General features: G+C 44.3%; 1 protein-coding gene across 2 annotated transcripts in view; it reads left to right on the top strand.

Annotated features, from left to right (window-relative positions):
* MEGF11 (multiple EGF like domains 11) overlaps positions 1-20,972 on the top strand; it is a 316,522-nt gene that overhangs the window by 166,386 nt on the left and 129,164 nt on the right. For both annotated transcript variants that reach the window (XM_055002716.1, XM_055002717.1), the window contains exons 6-7: positions 8,233-8,369; positions 18,789-19,001. In XM_055002716.1, the coding sequence (XP_054858691.1) occupies positions 8,233-8,369; positions 18,789-19,001 (350 nt within the window). The remainder of the gene's footprint in view (positions 1-8,232; positions 8,370-18,788; positions 19,002-20,972) is intronic.

Here is a 20,972-nt window from a genome sequence, read left to right on the forward strand (position 1 = left end):
GTAGATGACTCAGGAAGGCAATGGCAAACCACCCCGTAAAAAGTCTGCCAACGGTGCAACGTCCCCCCGTGGGTCAGTAGTGACTCGGTGCTTGCACCTTTACCTTTACCTATTTAGGGTGTGATTGGGCAGTTGAGCTTCAGCTTTGCATGCAGCAGTCCCAGGTTCAGACACCAGCAACTCCAGTTAAAAGGATGAGGTAGTAGTTGGTGTGAAAGACCTCTGCCTGAGACCCTGGAGAGAGGCTGCCTGTCTGAGCAGATGATACTGTGAACTTGATGGTCTGGTTCAGTGTTAAGGCAGCGTCCTTGGCAAACCTCACCAGACCTGCAAGTTTGTGCTCCCAACGTCATAACAACATGCCAGTCTGCAGTCTAGATTCTGGAACTTCATCTGTGTGAAGCTGATGTACCACGGAAGTGAAAGCATTGACTTAGGGCCTTGTTGCGGAGAAATTGCACATGACCTCGACGACGCTGATGGTGCAACCTGAGCTATAGGTTGAATAGAACCAAGGAAACCATTGGCTTCGTGTTTCATGATTGCTCCCCAGTTACGCAGTGAATTGGATCTTTGGATCTTTACAAATCCCCTCCTACCCAGATGGTGGAGGAGCCAGAAACGAGTCTGCCTCGGCTCGTAGAGCTTGAAAGGAGCAGAGATGTGGCATCCCAACAACTCAGAAAAGTTCTTGAAAATCATACTGTTGGTTGTTTGCTCCCTGGGGATGGACCTGCAGTTAACAATGCGTATGTTTGAACTGAGCTCACTTTTAAAAAAATGTAGAAAGAAGCAAGCAAAGAACTCTGGGGGAGGATACCGAAGCTAATAAGTAAAGGCAGCCAGCTTGTAAATGTTGGGATTTTAACTTTCAAGGGTCTCTCCGGGGCTTTCATAAAAGAGGAGGAAGATTTGGTTTGGCTACAGACTGTAGGAAACTTTTACATCTTCTTTTTTTTTTTTTGGCAGGGTTTTTTTAACTCTTGCCGTTTGGAGTGGTTTGCTTAAGCCGGGCTGCAGCAAGCCAGTAATGAGCAAGAGACGGATGTTTTGCTAATGCAGGGATGCTCTATGGAATACTAGTCGCTGAGTGCAGAAGTTTCACTTAAGCAGCTGTGTGCTTTGAAGAGGAAGGATGTGTATATGCACAGGCAGTCATAGGAGGACTCCATAACTTTGGATGTATTCATACATACCCTCTACCCAGTCTCATTGCACTGAGGACCAGAAAGGTCTGTCTTCCTCTGACGAGTACTGTGCACGGGACGAGATGCCTACCTGCCAAGAGATTTGCTCCTTGAGCAACCAGGTTCCCTGCTGAAATGTGTGTGTGTTATGTGCCGTCAAGTCATTTCCAACCTATGGCGATCCTATGAATGAAAGACCTCCAAAACGTTCTCTCTCTAACAGACCTACTCAGATCCTGCAAACTGTAGGACGTGGCTTCTTTTATTGAGTCAAGCCATCTTGTTTTAGGTCTTCCTCTTTTCCTACTGTCTTCCACTTTTTCTAGCATTACTGACTTTTCCAAAGAATCTTGTCTTCTCATGATGTGACCAAAGTACGATAGCTTTAGTCTTGTCAATTTAGCTTCTAAGGAGAATTCAGGCTTGATTTGATCTAGTACCCACTTATTTGTCTTTTTGGCAGTCCATAGTATCCACAAAACTGTCCTCCAGCACCACATTCCAAATGAATCAATTTTTTCCTGTCAGCTTTCTTTACCGTCCAACTTTCACATCCATATGTGGCAATGGGGAATACCATAGTTTGGATTATCTTGATCTTGGTTCCCAGAGAGACATCTTTATCTCTGAGGATCTTTTCTAGCTCCCTCACAGCTGCTCTTCCAAGTCTCAATCTTCTTCATTGCAGTCTCCCTGTTGGTTCATGAATGAGTCAATGATTTCTTCATTGCAGTCTCCCTGTTGGTTGATGAATGAGTCAAGGAATAGAAAATCTTGAACAACTTCAATTTCCTCATTGTCAACTTTAAAATTGTGTAATTCCTCAGTAGTCAGTACTTTTGTCTTCTTGATGTTCAGTTGTAATCCTGCTTTGGCGCTTTCTCCTTTAACCTTCCTCAGTAGTCGTTTCAAGTCTTCACTATTTTCTGCTAGTAATGTGGTGTCATCTGCATATCTCAAATTGTTAATGTTCCTCCCACCAATTTTCATTCCACCTTCTTCTAGATCTAATTCAGCTTTCCTTATGAAATCTTCTGCATAGAGGTTGAACAGGTAGGGAGATAATATGCATCCTTGTCTGACACCCTTGCCAATTGGAAACCATTCTGTTTCCTCATATTCTGTTCTGACAGTAGATTCTTGTCCAGAGTACAGATTGCACATAAAAACAATCAGATGTTGTGTAACCCCCATTTCTTTTAAGACTCTCCATAGCTTTTCATGATCCACACAGTCAAAATAATAGGCCATGAAAGAAGTCCTGCTCTTTTCCCCATTTCACTCTCCTTGCCTGTTTTCAGGCAGAATATCATGAATCCAGTAAGCAAGCCATTTTGTTCCCTTCCGCTGTTCACCTTTTTGGGGATACTTATGGAGCCCCCCTAGCCAAGCGGCTCAAGACCTCCTGCTAGCTAAGGCCTACAGACCCTCCACCATAACAGCATTGTTGGGCCTCTCTCAAACTGAGCCACGATGTCAGCTGTCTGATAAACATACAGTGAAATCTGCAGCAGAGTCACTCCAGTCTAAGCCCATTGAAGTCAATGGGCTTAGACTGGAGTAACTCTGCTTGGGATTTCACTGATAATCTAGCGAGTTGCAGGTGGGTAATGGTGTTGGTCTGCAGCAGAACAGCAAGATTTGAGTCCACTAGCACCTTAAAGACCGACAAGATTTCCAGGGTATAAAACTTCCAAGAGTCAAGGTATCTGATGAAGGAAGATGGCCTCTCGAAAGCTCATATTCTGGAAATCTTGTTGGTCTTTAAGGTGCTACTGGACTCAAGTCTTGATAATCTAGCATGCATCTCCAAATTTGGTATGTGGTGTTAACATGGAGTGACCTGATTCTTTCCATCACTAGCAGACACTAGACTGCTACCTGTCCCTCCTTTCGGGGTGCACTGAAAGGGCAGAAAAGAGCCATCCTTTTACCACCATGCTTTTGATTACAAGAAGGGGGTCAGAAAGTGTTAAGGTTTAACTAATCCTCACTACGGCATTCCTGCACACTCAAGATTACTTGTGATTGCTGTAAATCTTTAATCCCTGCTGCACGTTCCATAAAATCTTTGACTGGGATAATTATTATTTTTTGCTGCTGCTACTTCTTCTTCTTCCACTTTCTCCTCCTCTAGTTAAATAAAGAAAGCCAAACAAAGCAGGGAGGATAATTTTTTTGCATTTCCTAACAGTGATTAATAAAATTGGAAATGGACACTGCAGATTCACCACATGGGGAGCGTTTGCCTCTTCCGCGAAGTTGCTGATGGAATCAACTACGTTGATGAGATGCATAAAACCGCTTGCAACTTTGCTCTGACGCTTGATCCTCCACAAAAAGGGGCATTTTGTATTCCCCTAACACACATTTGTGCCTGAAGATTCACACCTCTCTTGAGGAATGCCTCTCTGAGCACTGCGGTCTCATCATTCGCTGATAGAAATCCTGTCCTTTTTGAAACATGAAGAGAGAATGCATTTATTATCAAGATAAATGGACACCTTGCCTTCCTAGAGAGAGAGAGAAAGACATGCACACACAGAGAGTATTGCTGCTTTTGCATGCCTTGAGACTGGGGTTGTTAAGGTGGAATCTTTGGGATGCTTTTGAAAGGGCGTCAAAGTGTGTCTTTCCCCACCCCCCAGCCATACAGGTTAGGAAAGGCTTTTGGGGTCTGTGTTGAACTATCATTGTGCGCCTGGTTCTTTCCTCTTTGGAGCTATGCTGCAAAGTTTTGGGAAAGATTGTGGTAAAGCTTGGATGGCTGCTATGTCGGTGGGAGAGTTCGGATTTTCTCACTCATGTGGCAGCCACTTTCCCTGGCACTCTTTTCATAGCTGCCATTTTCTTTTCCCTGTCACCAGGGGTTTTTTATTTTTAAAAATGGCAATTGAATATTGTTATATCACTATAACCATTATAACCAGGGGTCATTTCGTAGAAAAAGAGCTGGAGGAACTCATTAGCATACCTCATTAGCATATGCCACGCCCCTTGGCATCACCAGAAGTGTGTCATTAGCATAGCTTATTTGCATATGCCACACCCCCTGACATTCCTATCCTGGCTGTTTTGGACCCAATCTTGGCCATTCAGGGTCGAAATCAGACCCAAAATGGCAAAAAGGGGCTGAAAATGGCCAAAAAGGGCCCAAATTGGTCAGATAGGGCCACAGCTGAGTGAGAGAGTGATCCACCATCCATCAGAGGCCCGATGCAGGCCGTTTCAGCCCCAATCCAGGCTGAAAGGGGCCCAAAATGGCCGAGAGTCAGGTGGGCAGGGCCACCTGTCATGTGACCTCTTTGGGGACCTGCCGGAACTGCATTCCTGCACGTTCCCCCTCGAAATGAGCCCTGATTATAACAATATATGTAACAGGTTCTGTTACATTTCCAGCTTCCATATAAAAAGAAAAAGGAAGTCTCTACTAGCCCCTTCCATTGCAGAGATATAAGAGGAAAGGCATATCCCTGCAACAGAAGGGGCTAGAGGTTTTAAAAAAAGAAAAGAAAGCTGGGAATTCAGAGAACCTAGTGTATATATCATTGCATCAGTATAATGATATTCAACTGCTGATTTTTTAAGAAACATATTGGGAAAGCAGCAGTGGCCCAGCGAAGGGAAGATGCCACTGCTGGGAGATTGGGGCAGGGGAACTGCGGGGAAACTTGCCATCTGGAATTCCCATTTGCTGCTGAGCTTTCTCTGCAGCTGCACCAGCAGCAGGAAAATCACACAAGTCTGTCTTTGTGTAGAAACCATCTTACTCTGAGCCACGGCTTAGCTGTAAAACCCTGTTTGCAAGGCCAGGGCTTAGAGCTGGAACTAGGGGAAGGAATAGCACAGAGGAATCGAATATGCCTTTGACTACTTAGCATCCAGAAGATGTCATCCCATGCTGGCCAGGGCATGGTTTCCAAGAAAGCCGGAAACCAGGCTGCTCTCATTTTAGATATTAACTCCAGGTTGAAAAGGGATGGATTGTGTATAGGGGGAGATGTGCAGCCAAAGAATTGCTGCCTTCTTTTACTCAGCCTGTGCTTGCCTCCAAACCGTTTGGGGGAGTGTCTTTGGTAAGCATCCAGCATTTTGCAATAAGACTCATTTCAAACCATGCCGAGTTTTAAGTTACACAGATCTCTGCTTCAAAGCAAACTCCTCCGTTGCCTGCATGACAGTTATATACCTATTGCAGACTTCTGTGTGGAATAATTGAAACAAAAAGCCAGAACATTTAAACATGCTAATTGTATTACAAACTGGCCTCTCCAGAGAGATTGACAATAGCAAAGAAATGTCAGCGTGTTGAAGTGGAAATAAAATGAGTCAGGAAATATCAAGAAACTTATTCTCCACTTGTCAGAACATAGGAAGAGATCGCTGCAGGGGTCAGATCATCTAGTCTGTTTCTAATAGTGGCCGGGCACATTTTTCTAAGAAAAACACAAGCAAGGCATGGAGGCAACATGTATTGCCTGTGTTTCCCCTGGTGAACTGGTATTCAGTGGTAGACTGCTTCTGGCCATGGAGGTTCTAAATAGAATCTCCTTCCACTGTTGCTGCGGCTGAAGCTTCACCAAAGCGGCCGCTTTCTCCAGAGCAGCTCCCCGGGAGCAGGCAGCCCGCAGGACGCCCTGGGAGAAAGTAGCAGCTGCCGACCCCCAAACGAAGCCCTCTTGTGGCTCTTCAGGCAGCGATTCTAACAGAGAGGGGAAGGACCACTCAGACTTCACTTCCCAGGTAACCTTGCGAGAAAAATCTAGTGTTCTCCACATGAAGAAAGTCACTTGTAGTCACACTCAGTCCTTTGTACTGAGGGAACTGACAAGGAGGGCTATACCAAAGAAGAAAAAAATGGTGCAGAATGATAAAGAATTATTTTATTCTGCTGTATTACCCCTAGACATTTTACCTACGCTTCTTCAGGGGAATCAATATTTAGATTTATTCATATTCTTATAGATCCCGCTGAAGTAGCATAGGTGAAACACATAGGGGCAAAACAACTGAATAAAATAATTCTTTATCGTACTGCACCATTGTATTTTGGGGGGTTTTGCTTTTAAACTGAAGGTCCAAAATGGCTACCAATGTGGTTTCAGCTGTGGCATCATACTAAACACTGAGATGTAATATAAATATAATATAATTACATCTCAGCATTATATTACATCTCAGTGTCTGTTTTGTGCTGAGTCAGGCATTTTTGATTTAATTGTCACACTAAACACTTCCTTGAATGGTCTCTCTTTGCTAAATTTGTGTGTGTGTTTGTGCAGTCCAGGTTAATTTGAAGGGGAGTCTTAAGGTGTCTTAAAACGGAACATTTCCCCCCAACATAAGCTTTCACAGACTCCTTCAGAAACAATGTGTCAGATACACCCCTGTATATCTGCCATGACTAGGTATATGCATCATGTCCAGATCCTCTGAGAATGTGTAAAGGGATTCTAATTGCTACTTGGCTATTAGCTGCTTATCTTGCAGGTGTTTTGCTTTCGTTTTGAGAACGTGGCCTTGGAGTGCCTGCTGGAGCCAGTCCTCCCTGAGAACTGTGATGAACTCATCCCTCCCTGTTCCCTTCTTCCCCCAAGCCTGGACCCTTCGCACCAAAACCCTAAGGGTCTCCCATTCCCGGGGGTGGGAACGTTCCCCTATAATTAACACTGCTCATCCACCTTTCGTCACTTCTGCCAATGACCCTGTCTGAGTACCTTGATACTGATACATCTCTAATAAAGCAACTTTAACTTTTACACATGAGTGTCTGAAGGGAAGTGCTTGGGGGACTTATCTGGCAAGACCTGACACAATGCCTGGATCCTTTCTGTACAGACACTTTGTGTAAAAGATATGGACAAAAGCCAATGGACAAGAGCAGGGTCAAGGGGCCATGAACTGTGGGAAGTACGAGGTGAAATATAATAACAGAAGATCCAGATCTTATCACGGAAAAATAAACAGAACATTCACTTATTGTGTTGAGCCAGGAATGAATGAGGAATTCCAGGACTTGATCCAAGAAAGGGCCTGTGTGTGTGTGTGTGTGTGTGGGTGTGAATGCGCAGACGTGTATGCTTCTTCTTAACCAATCCCAAGTCCACAGTTTCACATAAGGTTGCCAACTGCCTGGAGAAAGAAAAATGTCCTGTCCCTTTAACCAAGGTTTCCTAGGATGTTATTGACCAGATGATGGGATTTACCGCCATGCCATGAAAAATTTCAGTTTCCCATTCCCACACATCGAGCCTCTATGAAAGAGACAGGATTTTTTCCCCAAGCCTCTTGGCAACTTTAATTTCACAAAGCTTGAAGTTCTTTTCTTGATGTACAGGTCAGCAACAGAGTACCCAGAGAGACTGAAATGTTCTCCCACTTTCTGAATATTGTGATTTTTTTTAAAAAAGTTAGTTTTGGATATTTATTCTCTCACATAGGCGCTATCCTATTTTATATTGTGTAGAGAGCCAAAGATCATTGGTGGCATACTGCCCACAAAGATTTGGCATTTCATTCTCCTACATTCAGGGCTGGCACCAGCATTCCTGGCTCCTGAGGTGAGATACCAGCTCACTGCCGTGCCGCCAGGGCACCTAGCTCGCCGGGAGCCAAGCCGAGGTGGGCAGCAGTGGCAAAGGGGTGGAGAGGCGAGTGGGACGGTCCGCTTCTCCACTCGCCTCCCCACTCACTGCTGTGCCGCCGGGGCGCCTGGCTTGCTGGGAGCTGAGCCGAGGCAAACAGCAGTGGCAAAGGGGCGGCGAGACGAGCAGGGATGGTGCCTCCTTCTAAGTTCAGCGCTCGTGGCGGCTGCCCCCACTGCCTCAATGGACGCACCGGCCCTGCCTACATTAAATGACTGCCTAGCAAGGATGCACTCGTTTCGTCTGAAGAAGTGGCCTTCAAGTCCACAAAAGCTTAGATGGGAATAAAATTTTGCCATTTTTAAAGATGCCACACAAGACTCCAGTTTGTGTTTGCTGCAATGGATTAACATGACTACCACTTAGGAGTGTCTAATTTGAAATGACTGTTTTTCTTTCAGGGCTCTGTGTGTGCCCAGCCGTGCCCGTCGGGAACATACGGGGTTAACTGCAGCCAAGATTGCCCATGTCATAATGGCGGGCAGTGTGATCACGTGACGGGGGCATGCCTCTGTACTGCTGGCTATGTGGGAGAAAGGTAGATATTTATTTGTTTGTTTATAGTCCTCCTTTCTCACTGAGACTCGAGGCAGATTTTAAAAATTTAATGCAATCGGAATATTATAAGATGTACACTAAACAATGTAATAAGATTGAATGGTGAGATTAGAAAACAATGCAATAAAAGTATAATATAAATCATATGAAATGAAATCCTGCCTTCAAGTCAGAGTTGACTTATGGCAACCCTTGGCGGGGTTTTCATGGCAAGAGACTAACAGAGGTGGTTTGCCATTGCCTGCTTTTGCAACCCTGGTCTTTGTTGGAGGTCTCCAGGGCTGACCCTGCTTAGCTTCTGAGATCTGACGAGATCAGGCTTTCCTGGGCTATCCAGGTCAGGGTAAACATCATATAATAAATGCCAAAACTGGATGATAGAATATAGAAAACAATACAGTAATAACAAGGTGATGCAAACAATAAACATTGCCATAAAGTACAGCCCTTGTCTCTTTATAAAAATTCCTTAAAAATTCCATTTTACTACAGCTCTATTGGGAGGGAAGGCAGTAGGGGTGTGCAAAAAAAAAATCGGGTTTCCCACTTCGGGAAACCTGAAGCAGAAAAAAAGAGTTGGTAATAAGGGATTCTCGAAGCGGCAAGCCATTTCAGGAATCCCTGGTTTGACCTACTTCGGTGTGCTCCGTAAAGATTCAGAGCACACCGACAAACTACCCTCCCCCCGCTTATTTCACCCGATGGGAGGGGGAGGAGGGAACCCCCCCTTCTTCCCCTCCCATTGCGTGAAATAAGCCGTGGGGGGGGAGTTCAGACCCCCCCACCGAGCAGATCAGCTGCTTGGTGGGGTTTGTGGCTGGCCCTTTAAACTCCATCTGGGTCGCAGGGGAAACCCCTCTGCGACCCAGGTGAAGTGCGGAAGGGCCCTTTCCAGCTGCTTGGAGGGAGGAGGGGAGATTTTGAAGGGAAGAAGATTCACCCCGGCAGGCTGCACTCAGCTGCTTGTCAGGGAAACCCCTGACAAGCAGCTGAGTCGGGGATTTAAATGTCCCTCTTCGTGCTGCTGCTCAGCAGCACGGAGAGGGGCATTTCAACCCCTTGACCCGAAGCTACACAAATAGCTTCGGGAATCTTTGATTCAGGGTTTCCGAAACGGCCCAGGTATGCTGGGGCTGTTTTGGAAATCCCGAATCTTTGCAAATTGGGTCCGATTCGGGTATTTTTCCCGAATCGGAAACCTGAAGCGCACACCCCTAGAAGGCAGCATGGTATAGCCCTATTTCGTCAGATCTTAGAAACTGAGCAGAGTTGGATGCGGGACCATCAAAGAAGACTCTTCAGAAGAAGGCAAGGGCACACCACCTCTGCATCTCACTAATTTTGAAAACCCCTTGCTGGTTTTGGCTGTGACTCAATGGCACATTACATATATTCCCTTTATACAAATGCCCTTCTGAACCCTTCTGTTTTACACATTCTGTGGAATGATAAAGGTGTGGGAGACTTGTTGACCTCAGACGCCTGGTGGGAGTCACATCACACAGGTGCTTTGGTACAGGTGACTTTTGATCTCAAACCTTTCTTAGGGGCCTGCCTTCAGAAGGCTTTCCTTATATGAATAATAATGTTTAATTTATATAACACCCTTCAGAACAACTTAATGCCCACTCAGAGTGGTTTACGAAGTGTGTTATTATTATCCTCACAACAATCATCTTGTGAGGTGGGTGGGGCTGAGAGAGCTGTGATTGACCCAAGGTCACCCAGCTGGATTCAGGCGGAGAAGTGAGGAATCAAACCCAGTTCTCCAAGTCCTGCCCCTCTTAACCACTACACCAAACTGGAAAGATTCCACAGTAGAACAAATTGAGAAAGGCAGTCCTGCAGGTATCTGGGTTCTTAGACCAAAAATGGCTTTATAGGAGATATCCTGAGCCTTGAGTGAGGCCTGGAAGGTGATCAGTAACCAACGTTGTGACTGCAGAACAGGTGTAACATGCGTATTCTGCTATTAAATTTAAGGTGACACAATCCATATATGAAGCCTCAACCACTTTTGTGCTTGCATTGGAGTTGGCTCTTCATCTCTATTTTGAACTTTTTCATTCCTTATTTCTTCTTCTAAACTAGACTTTTCTGCCCAGCTCATTCTGGAGTGCTTGAAGAAGGTCACACAATGAGGTCCTGGCCGGGATGATCTTGGGCAATCAGAGGTTCCCATTTCTATGCTTAGAGGCTCTTAGGTTATTCGTAACCCGAGCTTTGAAGTTCAAAAAATGGTGACCCAGGGAATAAAGCGAAGAAAGGAAAATATAGCTGAATCCTCAATTCAAAGGTTAACAGCAAAACAGAAAAGTAAATGTGAAAGCAAAAAGATAAGATCACGATTCCAAATAAAAAAATGAGAAAATGTCTTCCTGGCTGGGGGTGCCAGAGAAAGGTGTGGTGGGTTTTCTCTTCCCTCTTTCTTGCTGACACAATAGTAATCTCAGGTCCACCTGTGGGGGAAGGGGATCTTCTGCTCCCACCCTCCACCCCTCGCCACCACTCATCTGGCTGATGGATGGAAAGGCAGGGGAACTTTTTTTTTAAATTGTATTGATGTCTTTGTTTACATAGCCATACATAGTCACTTTCATTACATTAACATAATCCTACCTCAACACAACCTTTTCCCCTTTATGTTACCCTCCCCCCCTTCCCGTGAGCAACCAACTGGAAAAAAAACCCTTTATACTTGCAACCATAAGCACACCCTTTGGATTTTGTCAAATGTATCTTTGTTGGGCCCCCCTTCCCTTACCCAGTTTATATACCCAAGCCATTTCTTCCTTATCTCTAATATATTATTCTCCCATGTCTTTTCCTCTTTTAATATAGACAGAATGTCTGATTGAATCATTTGATATAGATACAAGTTCCGTCTACCCATAGTCCACTTTGCCGCATCCTTCCAGCCATAAGCTATGACTGCGTGTGCGGCAATAATCATTGTTTTAAACAACTCCTGTTTAGACTTACCTACTTTATTATTCCCCAGAACTCCCATAAACAATACCTTCCCTGTCAATTCTAATTTAACTTTACATAAATCCTCCACCTTTTCCAGGACCATTTGCCAAAATTCAGTTACTTTGGGACATTCCCACCAAAGATGAACATAATATCCCTAACATTTAAAAAAAAAGGCAGGGAAACAGGCCTCCTGGGGCAGAGGTCCCGCGCTTCACCGTGCGCCACTAACGAGATCTTCTCGGAAGTAAGTCCCATTTTGTCCAATTGGGCTTAATCCAAATCAAGTCTTTTTAGGCTTGCAACCTTACGGTGCAATTCAAATCAGAGTCTCATCCTCCTAAGCCCGTTGATTTTAGTCGATTTAGAATGGCGTGATTCTTAGTATTTCACTGTAAGTTAAACTGCCCACAGTGCATATATTTAACATACATATTTTACAGTGTATTTATAATACACTTTTTGTTCTCTTTTTCTTGTGATTTCTAATGATTGCTGGATCATACAGACTCTGGTTGATTTACTTTTATTGCTGCCACCCAACCCAAAAGGCAAAAAGTTTTAGTGCCCAAGGGCTGACCTTCAACAAAGGAGGGGAAAAAATCTTCCACCCTTTCCTATTTACTTCTATAGCCTGTTGCTGAAATTAGATGTATTTTTCTGCAGAGATGTTATCGCCTCTAATAATTTTATTGGCAGTGCTTCCCCATTTTTATTATTAGTTTTAGCCTCTTTTTTAGTAATGTTCCTTTGTAAAGCATAATGGATTACATTTAATTTAATTTAGATATTTGCAGCAATAAATTTAATGGGGAGCGCTCTATGTTTACGAGATATGCAAATGAAACGCATTTGCATCGATGAATCCCCTGCGGAGTAAGCCCTTCATTTTACCCTCCAAGGCTTTAAAAAAACCGGGGCCCCCAATATCTGAAAGGCGGCCTGCTCCTCCTCATTTTTCCGGGGCTCTGCTCAGCTTGGCCCTCCTCTCAGATATGTGGTGGGCAGCAAGTCTTTTATCTACCAAAGGATGTATCCCTAGTGCTTGTTTTGATATAACAACAACAACAACATTTGATTTATATATTGCCCTTCGAGACAACTTAACGCCCACTCATAGCGGTTTATGAAGTGTGTTATTATCCTCATGACAATCACCCTGTGAGGTGGGTGGGGCTGAGAGAGCTCCGAGAAGCTGTGACTGACCCAAGGTCACCCAGCTGGTTTCAAGCGGAGGTGTGAGGAATCAAACCCGGGTCTCCAGATTAGAGTCCCGCCACTCTTTAGCCACTACACCAAACTGGCTCTCATCATTTGGAGGTCAGATGAATTCTGGAATCTGTGATACACTCATGTGGTTTCTTCTTCCTAGCTGTGGATGTTTTGTGGATCTGAGCATCGCTACCATTTAAATGGCTGCCTTAACTATGTATTTTGTGTTGGGTCCTACCAGCACATAATGGAGGAGGGACCTCTTTTGACCCTGAAAATCCTATTTTGTGGTTTTGTGGAATCCACATGGGAAAAACCCTACATCAGACAGGTCTTTAGTGAGGAGGGAAATTGGACATGATGTCCCTCTTTCCTTTTTTTGTGCCAGCAGAAAAACTGGTAAGGTGCAACACATTTTTAAAAACTATTGTCTTGGACAATAACAGTTGAAAGGCAGAGTGAAAATCTTTCAAAAAACATTTCTGCTGCCCTGCTCAGCGTTAGAGATGGGCACGAACTGAAATAGGAATCAGAATTCATGACGAACCAGGCCGGTTTGTAGCCAGCGGTTCGTCAGATCCCATTTCTGACAAACCGCCATGAACTTTAGGCTGGTTCATTTGGTTTGTTTTTTGGTTCGTCACTGCAGACAGCCTGATGCTGATCAATCAGTTTCCTAGGCAACAGGGGATGAACTTCCTGCAGACCTTCTGCTGGCCCAGAAGTGACCTTCTGCTGGCCTGGAAGTGACAGTTTTCTGACCTGGATGTGAGATTTTCAGGAACCAAACAAACTGGTTCGCGACCCGGGGGGGGGCAGGTTCGTGAAAGTTCGTGGTTCGTGAAATTTGACGAACCATGAACCACATGATTCAGGTTTTTTCTGGTTCGTGCCCATCTCTACTCAGTATTTGTAGATGAACAAGGATAAACAGGGTGAAAGCACTTGATGGGCTCAAATTTTATATCTCTATGTACCAATGTCCAACCTTTCATGTGCCTGTGATGCATCTTAATGTTCTCAGTTAAGGTTGCTCCACTTGCAAACAGACATAGACAGCTAAGGAAGGTGACTTCAGTTGTCAAAACAAAGGGGCGAAAGTCCTCTGTCAAAGGAAGGACTTGGGGAGCATATCACCATCCTCTCTGTAAATCACCAGAGAGAGACACTGTGGGTAAAGAAGGCTTTACTCTGTTAAAGTTTGCATAAAGTAACAGTTTGTAGTCCACATTCCTTTTCCCACCTTGATTTCATTTCTCCATTGGGGCTATTTCATGCATTATGGACTTAGCACGCACCCACCTGTATTCTGCACATGTCTTGATAACGCACGAAATCCACTGTCTTGGGGGTGGGCAGTTTGCTGTGGATATTCACATAGCAGGTATGCATCCAATGAGAAAATATTGCTCTAGCACGCTGTTGGTGTGCCGCTGGAGGAAATACCTGCAAATACACAATTCATGAAATGCCCTCTCTGAGAACAAAGCGCATATGAAAGATTTGTTAAATTGAAGAAACTTTTTGGATGAATCCTGAAAGTGGATGCTAGATCCAGGCATAGCAGAATCCCTGTGGCTAGGCTGGGTTTGGTACAATGTGTTTTCTTACATATTAACAATGGAATCCAGTTTCATCTTTATCCCTCTTCCTTCCAGAATTTAGAAGAATGTGTTGAAATAAAATTCCTTTCTTCTCCCCAAACAAAATAACCTTTCTGGTCATCTTTAAGTAAAACAAGTATGTTTCTATTAATAGATGAGCTTTAGTTTAAAAAAAAAAGTTTGTTGTATTGTCGACGGCTTTCACGGCCGGAGAACGATGGTTGTTGTGGGTTTTCCGGGCTGTATTGCCGTGGTCTTGGCATTGTAGTTCCTGACATTTCGCCAGCAGCTGTGGCTGGCATCTTCAGAGGTGTAGCACCAAAAGACAGAGATCTCTCAGTGTCACAGTGACGCTGGCGAAACGTCAGGAACTACAATGCCAAGACCACGGCAATACAGCCTGGAAAACCCACAACAACCAAAAAGTTTGTTATTTACTAGTGCCCTTTTTAAAATATTTCCAAAGAGCAATCTATTAGCTAACAGTTCTGGGAAAGGAATGATAAAACATGTTTTTAGATAAATATTTGGAGTAAGCATAAATGCCAATGTAAGTTGAATTGCTGCCCATTTTGTCTGCTTCATGGTTAGTGGAACTTGACCTCTAGAATATCTAGACAAAAAACCTGATTTGATAACGCCAGAAAGTTTTTCCTCCAGTGTTTATATTAAAACACTTCTTAATAGAGCTCCAGCTACGGTACAAATGCTGGGTGGGAAATAAGTTTGCCAGTTTTAGAAGCCGCCAGAAATGCTATTTTAGCTACTTTCCTTTTTACTGCTAAACCTCAATATTAGAATCTTTATACAGTGGGTACAATCCCATTCATTTTCTAACCATTACATGAGCTAGCGTATTTTATTTTCCTGCTGTTTTGTTTGCCATCTTTCATAATAGCATTTGTGAAAACACGATCGTCCAAGATTTGAAATGTGCACAGGTCTGCGGGTGCTGTTTCCATTCTTTTCCATTGGACAAAAGTCTATTGCTGTCAAGAGAACCGTTTGGCAACCATTCTTACTGCATCGGCAGGGGAAACAAATATCGTAATGTGTTAAATAGAGCAATGTAATGTTTAATATTTTGTGAAATTGTTACCATTAATTCCACTGCTGACATTTGTATTAACCCAGCCCCAAATAATTGCAGTGCTTATTAAAGTCCAACGGTGGTTATTATAATACCGCTTTTTCCAGATAAGAAGGAAGCAGCATACAATTGAGCAAGAAACATGACGGGAGTGCAGCCGTTCGTTGCGTAATTTAATTGAGCAATGCATCTGGCTGTTAATGGTGTTACAGGCACATTAGATTGATAACACTGTGAAGTGAGGATGGTTCTGTAGCAAGTTAATTCCTCCGGTGATGATCCTTACATTCCCGAGGAACCTCCCCCTCCCACCCCATTGAATAAAATTCATTTGAAAGGTTTCCTTTATCCCTGAATAAATATGTTGGTTAAAGAAGAGAAGGGAGGGCAAGAGGGGAAAGGGTGGCTAATTGCGGAAATGGATGGGGCCAACAAGGTTTCATTCCCAAATACTCTTGCCCGTCACTTTATCATGCTTCATCTCCTATAAATGTAGGATGATATAGTGGTGTATTGACTTCCTATTCGTCTTGTGGAGAATTCTGCTTATACAGGAAGGCTGCTCTTGCAAAAGCTAAAGCTCCAAGCGTCATGCCATGTTCTTGGGCAAAGCCATTCCGCTCGTGTTTTCTGGCTGAGCCAGAAGCAGCAACCAACTGTTTGCCGTATCTGTGCTTGGCAGGGAAGATGATCTGCTCTTTGTTGCTATTGCTGTTAAGCTGGCCATACTTCACAAACATAGCAAAGGAAGAGCCTAGCGAAGCAGGGGCCTTGCTTTGGGCATAGCTGGAAGGGAGTGTTGGCCACCTTTGCCTCAGAGGAAGCCCTCACTTGTGAACAGAGGGAATGCAAATCAGCTGGAGTGATGTTGGCAAAACAGATTTGTGGGTGGTGCTTATGAAAAGGTAGAAACTGAAGGGAGCTCCATCCTCTTAGTCAGCGTTGACAGTCCATATTAAAGCATGTGGCTGAGCCCTCCTGGGACTATAGCACTTGAACCTGTGAGTGGGTCACATGTCTGAATGCTCCTTATATACTTTTTAAAAATTTCCCTGCATGTAGAAAACTAGTATGCCCATGAGAAATCCAGGCTGGGACTCTTTCTCATGACAAGTTAGCTTTCCACAAGCAGGGAATTTTTTTACTCACCTGCCTTCTGAAATTGTGCATCGTCGTTGTATGTGAGGATCAAGAAGGCAATAAAACTTTAATGTGATCATGGGCATGTGACTTTCTGGATTAGAGGGGAGGAAGAAGTAGATACGTCCCAATACCTGTTCTTTGCATGATTTCCTTAGTAAAATACTTTTTGGAATTATTACCATAAACTCTGAAATAGCAGCAGCCCAGACCGAAGTTTGCTACAATTGGTTTATTTCTGCCCCCCCCCCCCAAATCTTTCATTTGAACGGCTGGACCACTTTCCTTTGCCGCCAACCGATTTCCTTGGTGCTTTCCCCAGGCGTGCAATGCCTGCTTAAATCCTTTCTCCTTGATCATCATATTTTAACTTTCTCCAGTGTCGCCTGTGAAATGACCCACAAAAAGCAGTTAACAGCCTCCTCTCTGCGCAGCGGTTACAGTAAACATTTTAATCAATGGGGAGATTAAAACGAATGCTGATTGGGCAATTTCCAGTTCCTGCTACGCAGGCGATAAGACTTTATTAATAATATATGGCAGGGTGGTCCTTCATGGCGGATCAGGCAAGCGAAAATCTCCATCCCTTGGAGGATTAGGAAATTTGCGAAAATCAGCAGAGGGAGAGAGGTGGGTCCTTTATTGATAGGGACTTTCCCCGTGGGTGGGAAATGTCATAATTCCTTAATCTAGTTGTGTGGCCTCATTATTGGGGGGCCAGATACTGAGATGTGGTTCAAAAGCACCTGTTGATTTTGCGGCACGTTAATTGCGCTACAGTCTACATTTACAAAATTGCAACTTATTTAAGTCTTCTCTTAGCCCAGTGTTCGTTCCGAAAACTCAGAACGGCTCTTGGTGGCTTCTCATAGAAAACACTGGACAGGATCGTACCAATAGTGCTATCCTGTTTATTGACTGAAAACATTTATAAATCTGTTTTTCTTCTCGGCAACTGGAACCCCATTGGGTGCTCCAAAACCCATTCTCCGCAAAGGTGAATCTCTATATGGATCTGAAAGGTTTTCAGCACCTATTCTTATAGAAATACCTTTACCCAACAGAGCTGGTGGACAGTCAGTTGAGAAGTAAAGAAAGGAAACCCTTCTGCCTGCACTGTATAATGTGGGGTTAGCTGTCTCAAGATGGTTAAATAAATTTTAAGTGGCTGTTTAAAAGAATCGTGTAAATTTGTTTAGACCATCAGAGCCTCCATGTTCAGAGGCAGTATCCCTCTGCAAATCAGACACTGGAGGTGAGTAACAAGGGCAGATGGCACCTACAAGTCTGGCCTGGGAGCTTACAGATGCATATCTGCCATTGGATACAGAACATTGGATCAGATGGATCCTTGATTGGATCTGAGAGGACTATGCACGTGGCATTTATTTATTTGGAAAAGATATATGCTACCTCTCCAGCGACCTGCTCAAGTTGACTTACAACTAGTCAAGTCAAGTTAGCCTTTATTGGCATATAGCAACAATTCAAGCCATCCACTTACAAAAAGAAAAACAAGGTTCAAAGGATACTACATTACAAATACATAGATACATTTAGAGCTTATTTCCATGATATCCTTTGACGCAACTTCGAAGCAGAATGGAGAAACTTGGCCACCTTCTCGGTGACATCAGGAAAGGAATCGTTCAACAGTCTATAGACCTAGAGCGAGTCAGCGCACTCCATCATACTAGCTAAAACAGATTTTAAATATGTTTGAGGTATACCAGCGTACAAATGACAGTGCAAAAGAACATGTGTAATTGACTCAGCACATTTTTGTTCACATAAACAGCATCTAGCTGAATAGGCTGTCCTGTCAAATCTGCCATGTAGAATGGCCGAAGGCATAGCATTGCACCTGGCCAAAGGAAATGCTCTACGAAGTTGTGGCACCTGCAGGGAAGATAAATATGGAGCCATCCTCCCTACAGTGAGAGGGATTTCAAAGCTCAGGGGAGAGCAGGTTTTAGTAGCCAGGCTGTATAACTTCTGGCACTCAATATCTAGCAACCTACTCTTAATTTGATAAAATGCGGCATTTGATGTGAACATACTCTGGACGTACAACTAAAATCATAAAACAAAACCATTAAAACAGTCATTAAAAACAAGTCAGGGCATAAAAACAGCATAAAACAAATGCCGAGCAGCCTGAGTTAGCACTGACAGTCCAATCCCCATGCTAAAAGCAGACCGCAAATCAGCGAAAAGAGGAAAAAACCTTAGTGAAAAGTTCCCTAGTTAAAATGTTCTTGCTCTGAGCCTAGGCCGTTGCTGACCATCTGGCTCAGGGCTGCTAACCTTGACTTTGTTCTGTCGATCAGTTCCCCAGGGTTTCTGGTACCTGAGTAGACCTTCTGCTTCTTCTTTGCAGGTGCCAAGAAGAGTGTCCTATCGGGACTTTCGGCTTCCAGTGTACGCAGAAGTGTGACTGTGAAAACAGGGCCAAGTGCTACCATATCAACGGTGCCTGTCTGTGCGATCTGGGCTTCAAGGGGATCCATTGCCAGGAGCGGATGTGCCCGGAGGGGTTTTATGGATTAAAATGCAACAGGAGATGTCCTTGTCATGCCACAAACACTGCCAGGTATATACCTTCTGCTTCCTGCTAGTTGTGGATATTATAGGTACATGTATTATACAAAGCTAGGAGCTATATTACAAAGTATGTTTTTCTCTGGGCAAATCCTGTGACCCAAATTCCTGTACTGAGTTGCTCCTGGTGCAAGTATCTTTGTGCATGGATCATCTTAGCTGGATGGGAGGAGGACATCATAGCCTGAGCAGCCAGAAGGAGAAGAGGAGAGAACGGCTTGGTTCCTGATGGGAATGTCGAAGTGCAGATCCTGCAGTTTACAATCCAGGGATCATAATGTGCAGAAATGCTTCAGACACAAATAGAACATCGTAACTGGTTGGCACCAGCCAGCTTTTTTGGCTTCTTCTCACCCAATTCTTTCTTTATTCCAGTCCTATGTGTTTTTTATCCATAAATAATTCCCAGCATAGCCTTTTGAAGCGGTCCAAGGATACCTTTTTCAGCAGAAAATATAGTTGGATCAAGCTTAACGTTGTGCTTTGGTTGTCTTCTGTGGATGTTGCTTGGTGGCCTTTTTGTCTTTTCTATTTTCATTTTAGAATGGTATCTAACGTGGGGAGTTAGGGGGAGCAGCCACAAAGGAAGGCAGACCCTTGTGTGGCCACAGAAGGTGGAATTTCAGCAAGTTCGTATTCCCATGTGAGGATGGGAAACGTGCCTGCGGAAATGGTCCTACCTGCTCGTAGCTCGGTGGATCAAGCACTTGTTTTGCATGAAGAAGGCCGTGGGTTCAATCCCTGGCACCTCTAGGTAAAAGATTTGTGGACAGCAGGTGATGGGAAAGAAATTTCAGTGCCTGAGTCTCTGGAGAGTTGCCACAAGTCACACTGGATATTGTGGGAATGTTCAGGTCCATCAATCAGCTCAGCTTCGTATGTGTGCGAAAGTACAAGCCTCCCGGCCTCTGCAACTGGTCGTGCAATATGATGCCAGTTCTCCCCTTTACAGCTCTGCTTTGTTCTGCTCTATCTGCAACAAGATCCTTTTAATTTATCCAGTCTTTTTAGGCAGCCCACTAACTGCATTGCCAATAGACATGTTTTAATCGGGAGGCAATCAGAGGAGGGTGCGGACTGCTGAATGACGAGAGATCATTCGGTCTCCTGAGATCCTCATTTCTATTCCCTTTGATCCTGGAAAAATATGCAGAGCCCATGGTGGGATTGAATGTTTCCAACACAGTTGGGGGATAATGGATGTCCCTGGTAAAAGTGCCTTTGATACGGTCATTTCTCGAATGTAAAGCAAGGCCGGTGAGAGCCTCTCTTGTGCTGATGTTGTCTTACCATCTATTTCACAGACTGCTCAGACCGAAATGTCCCTGGTCTCCCGTTATGCATGCGAGCGGTGCACCAGAGTGCTGGCATTAATGCATACTCATATATTGGAGGAGGTTTGGACTGGTGACTATCCTAGAAGCAGCCTTGCACTTGGAAGGGGCAAGCCAAGGGTCACATCGCCCTTTGTGCAAGTTGGCTGTGGCTGTCTGGCGTGTGCCTGTTGGGTGTTTAGCAATGCGCGTTGCCCTTTTCATGCTTTCCCGTGTTTAATGGCGGCAAATGCCAAGGGTGCCTGGCTTGACCTATGAAGTGTGAAGTGGCTCTTGGAGAGAGCTGGGCTGTTGGGCTTTTGCCAAGAGCTTGTATACTGATCTGCAATTGAGATAAGCTTGGATTTAAGCGACTGTTTGGGAGGGTTGGTCACTGGCACTGAACATGATAAAGCAGATTCAGTTCACAATGCTGAATTGGCATTAAATGAAACACACAGTGGTGTGTCTTAAAAGGGTTTTCCTGGTTGATAAGTTCAGAGGTATCCCTTTGGGGGGCATCTGGTAACAGCAGGGGTCATTTTGTAGAAAAAGAACTGCAGGAACTCATTAGCATAACTCATTAGCATATCTCATTAGCATTTGCCACACCCCTTGACATCACCGGAAGTGTGTCAGAGGGCAACACC

Source organism: Eublepharis macularius, chromosome 18 (genome assembly GCF_028583425.1).
Source record: "Eublepharis macularius isolate TG4126 chromosome 18, MPM_Emac_v1.0, whole genome shotgun sequence".
Classification (NCBI taxonomy): domain Eukaryota; kingdom Metazoa; phylum Chordata; class Lepidosauria; order Squamata; family Eublepharidae; genus Eublepharis; species Eublepharis macularius.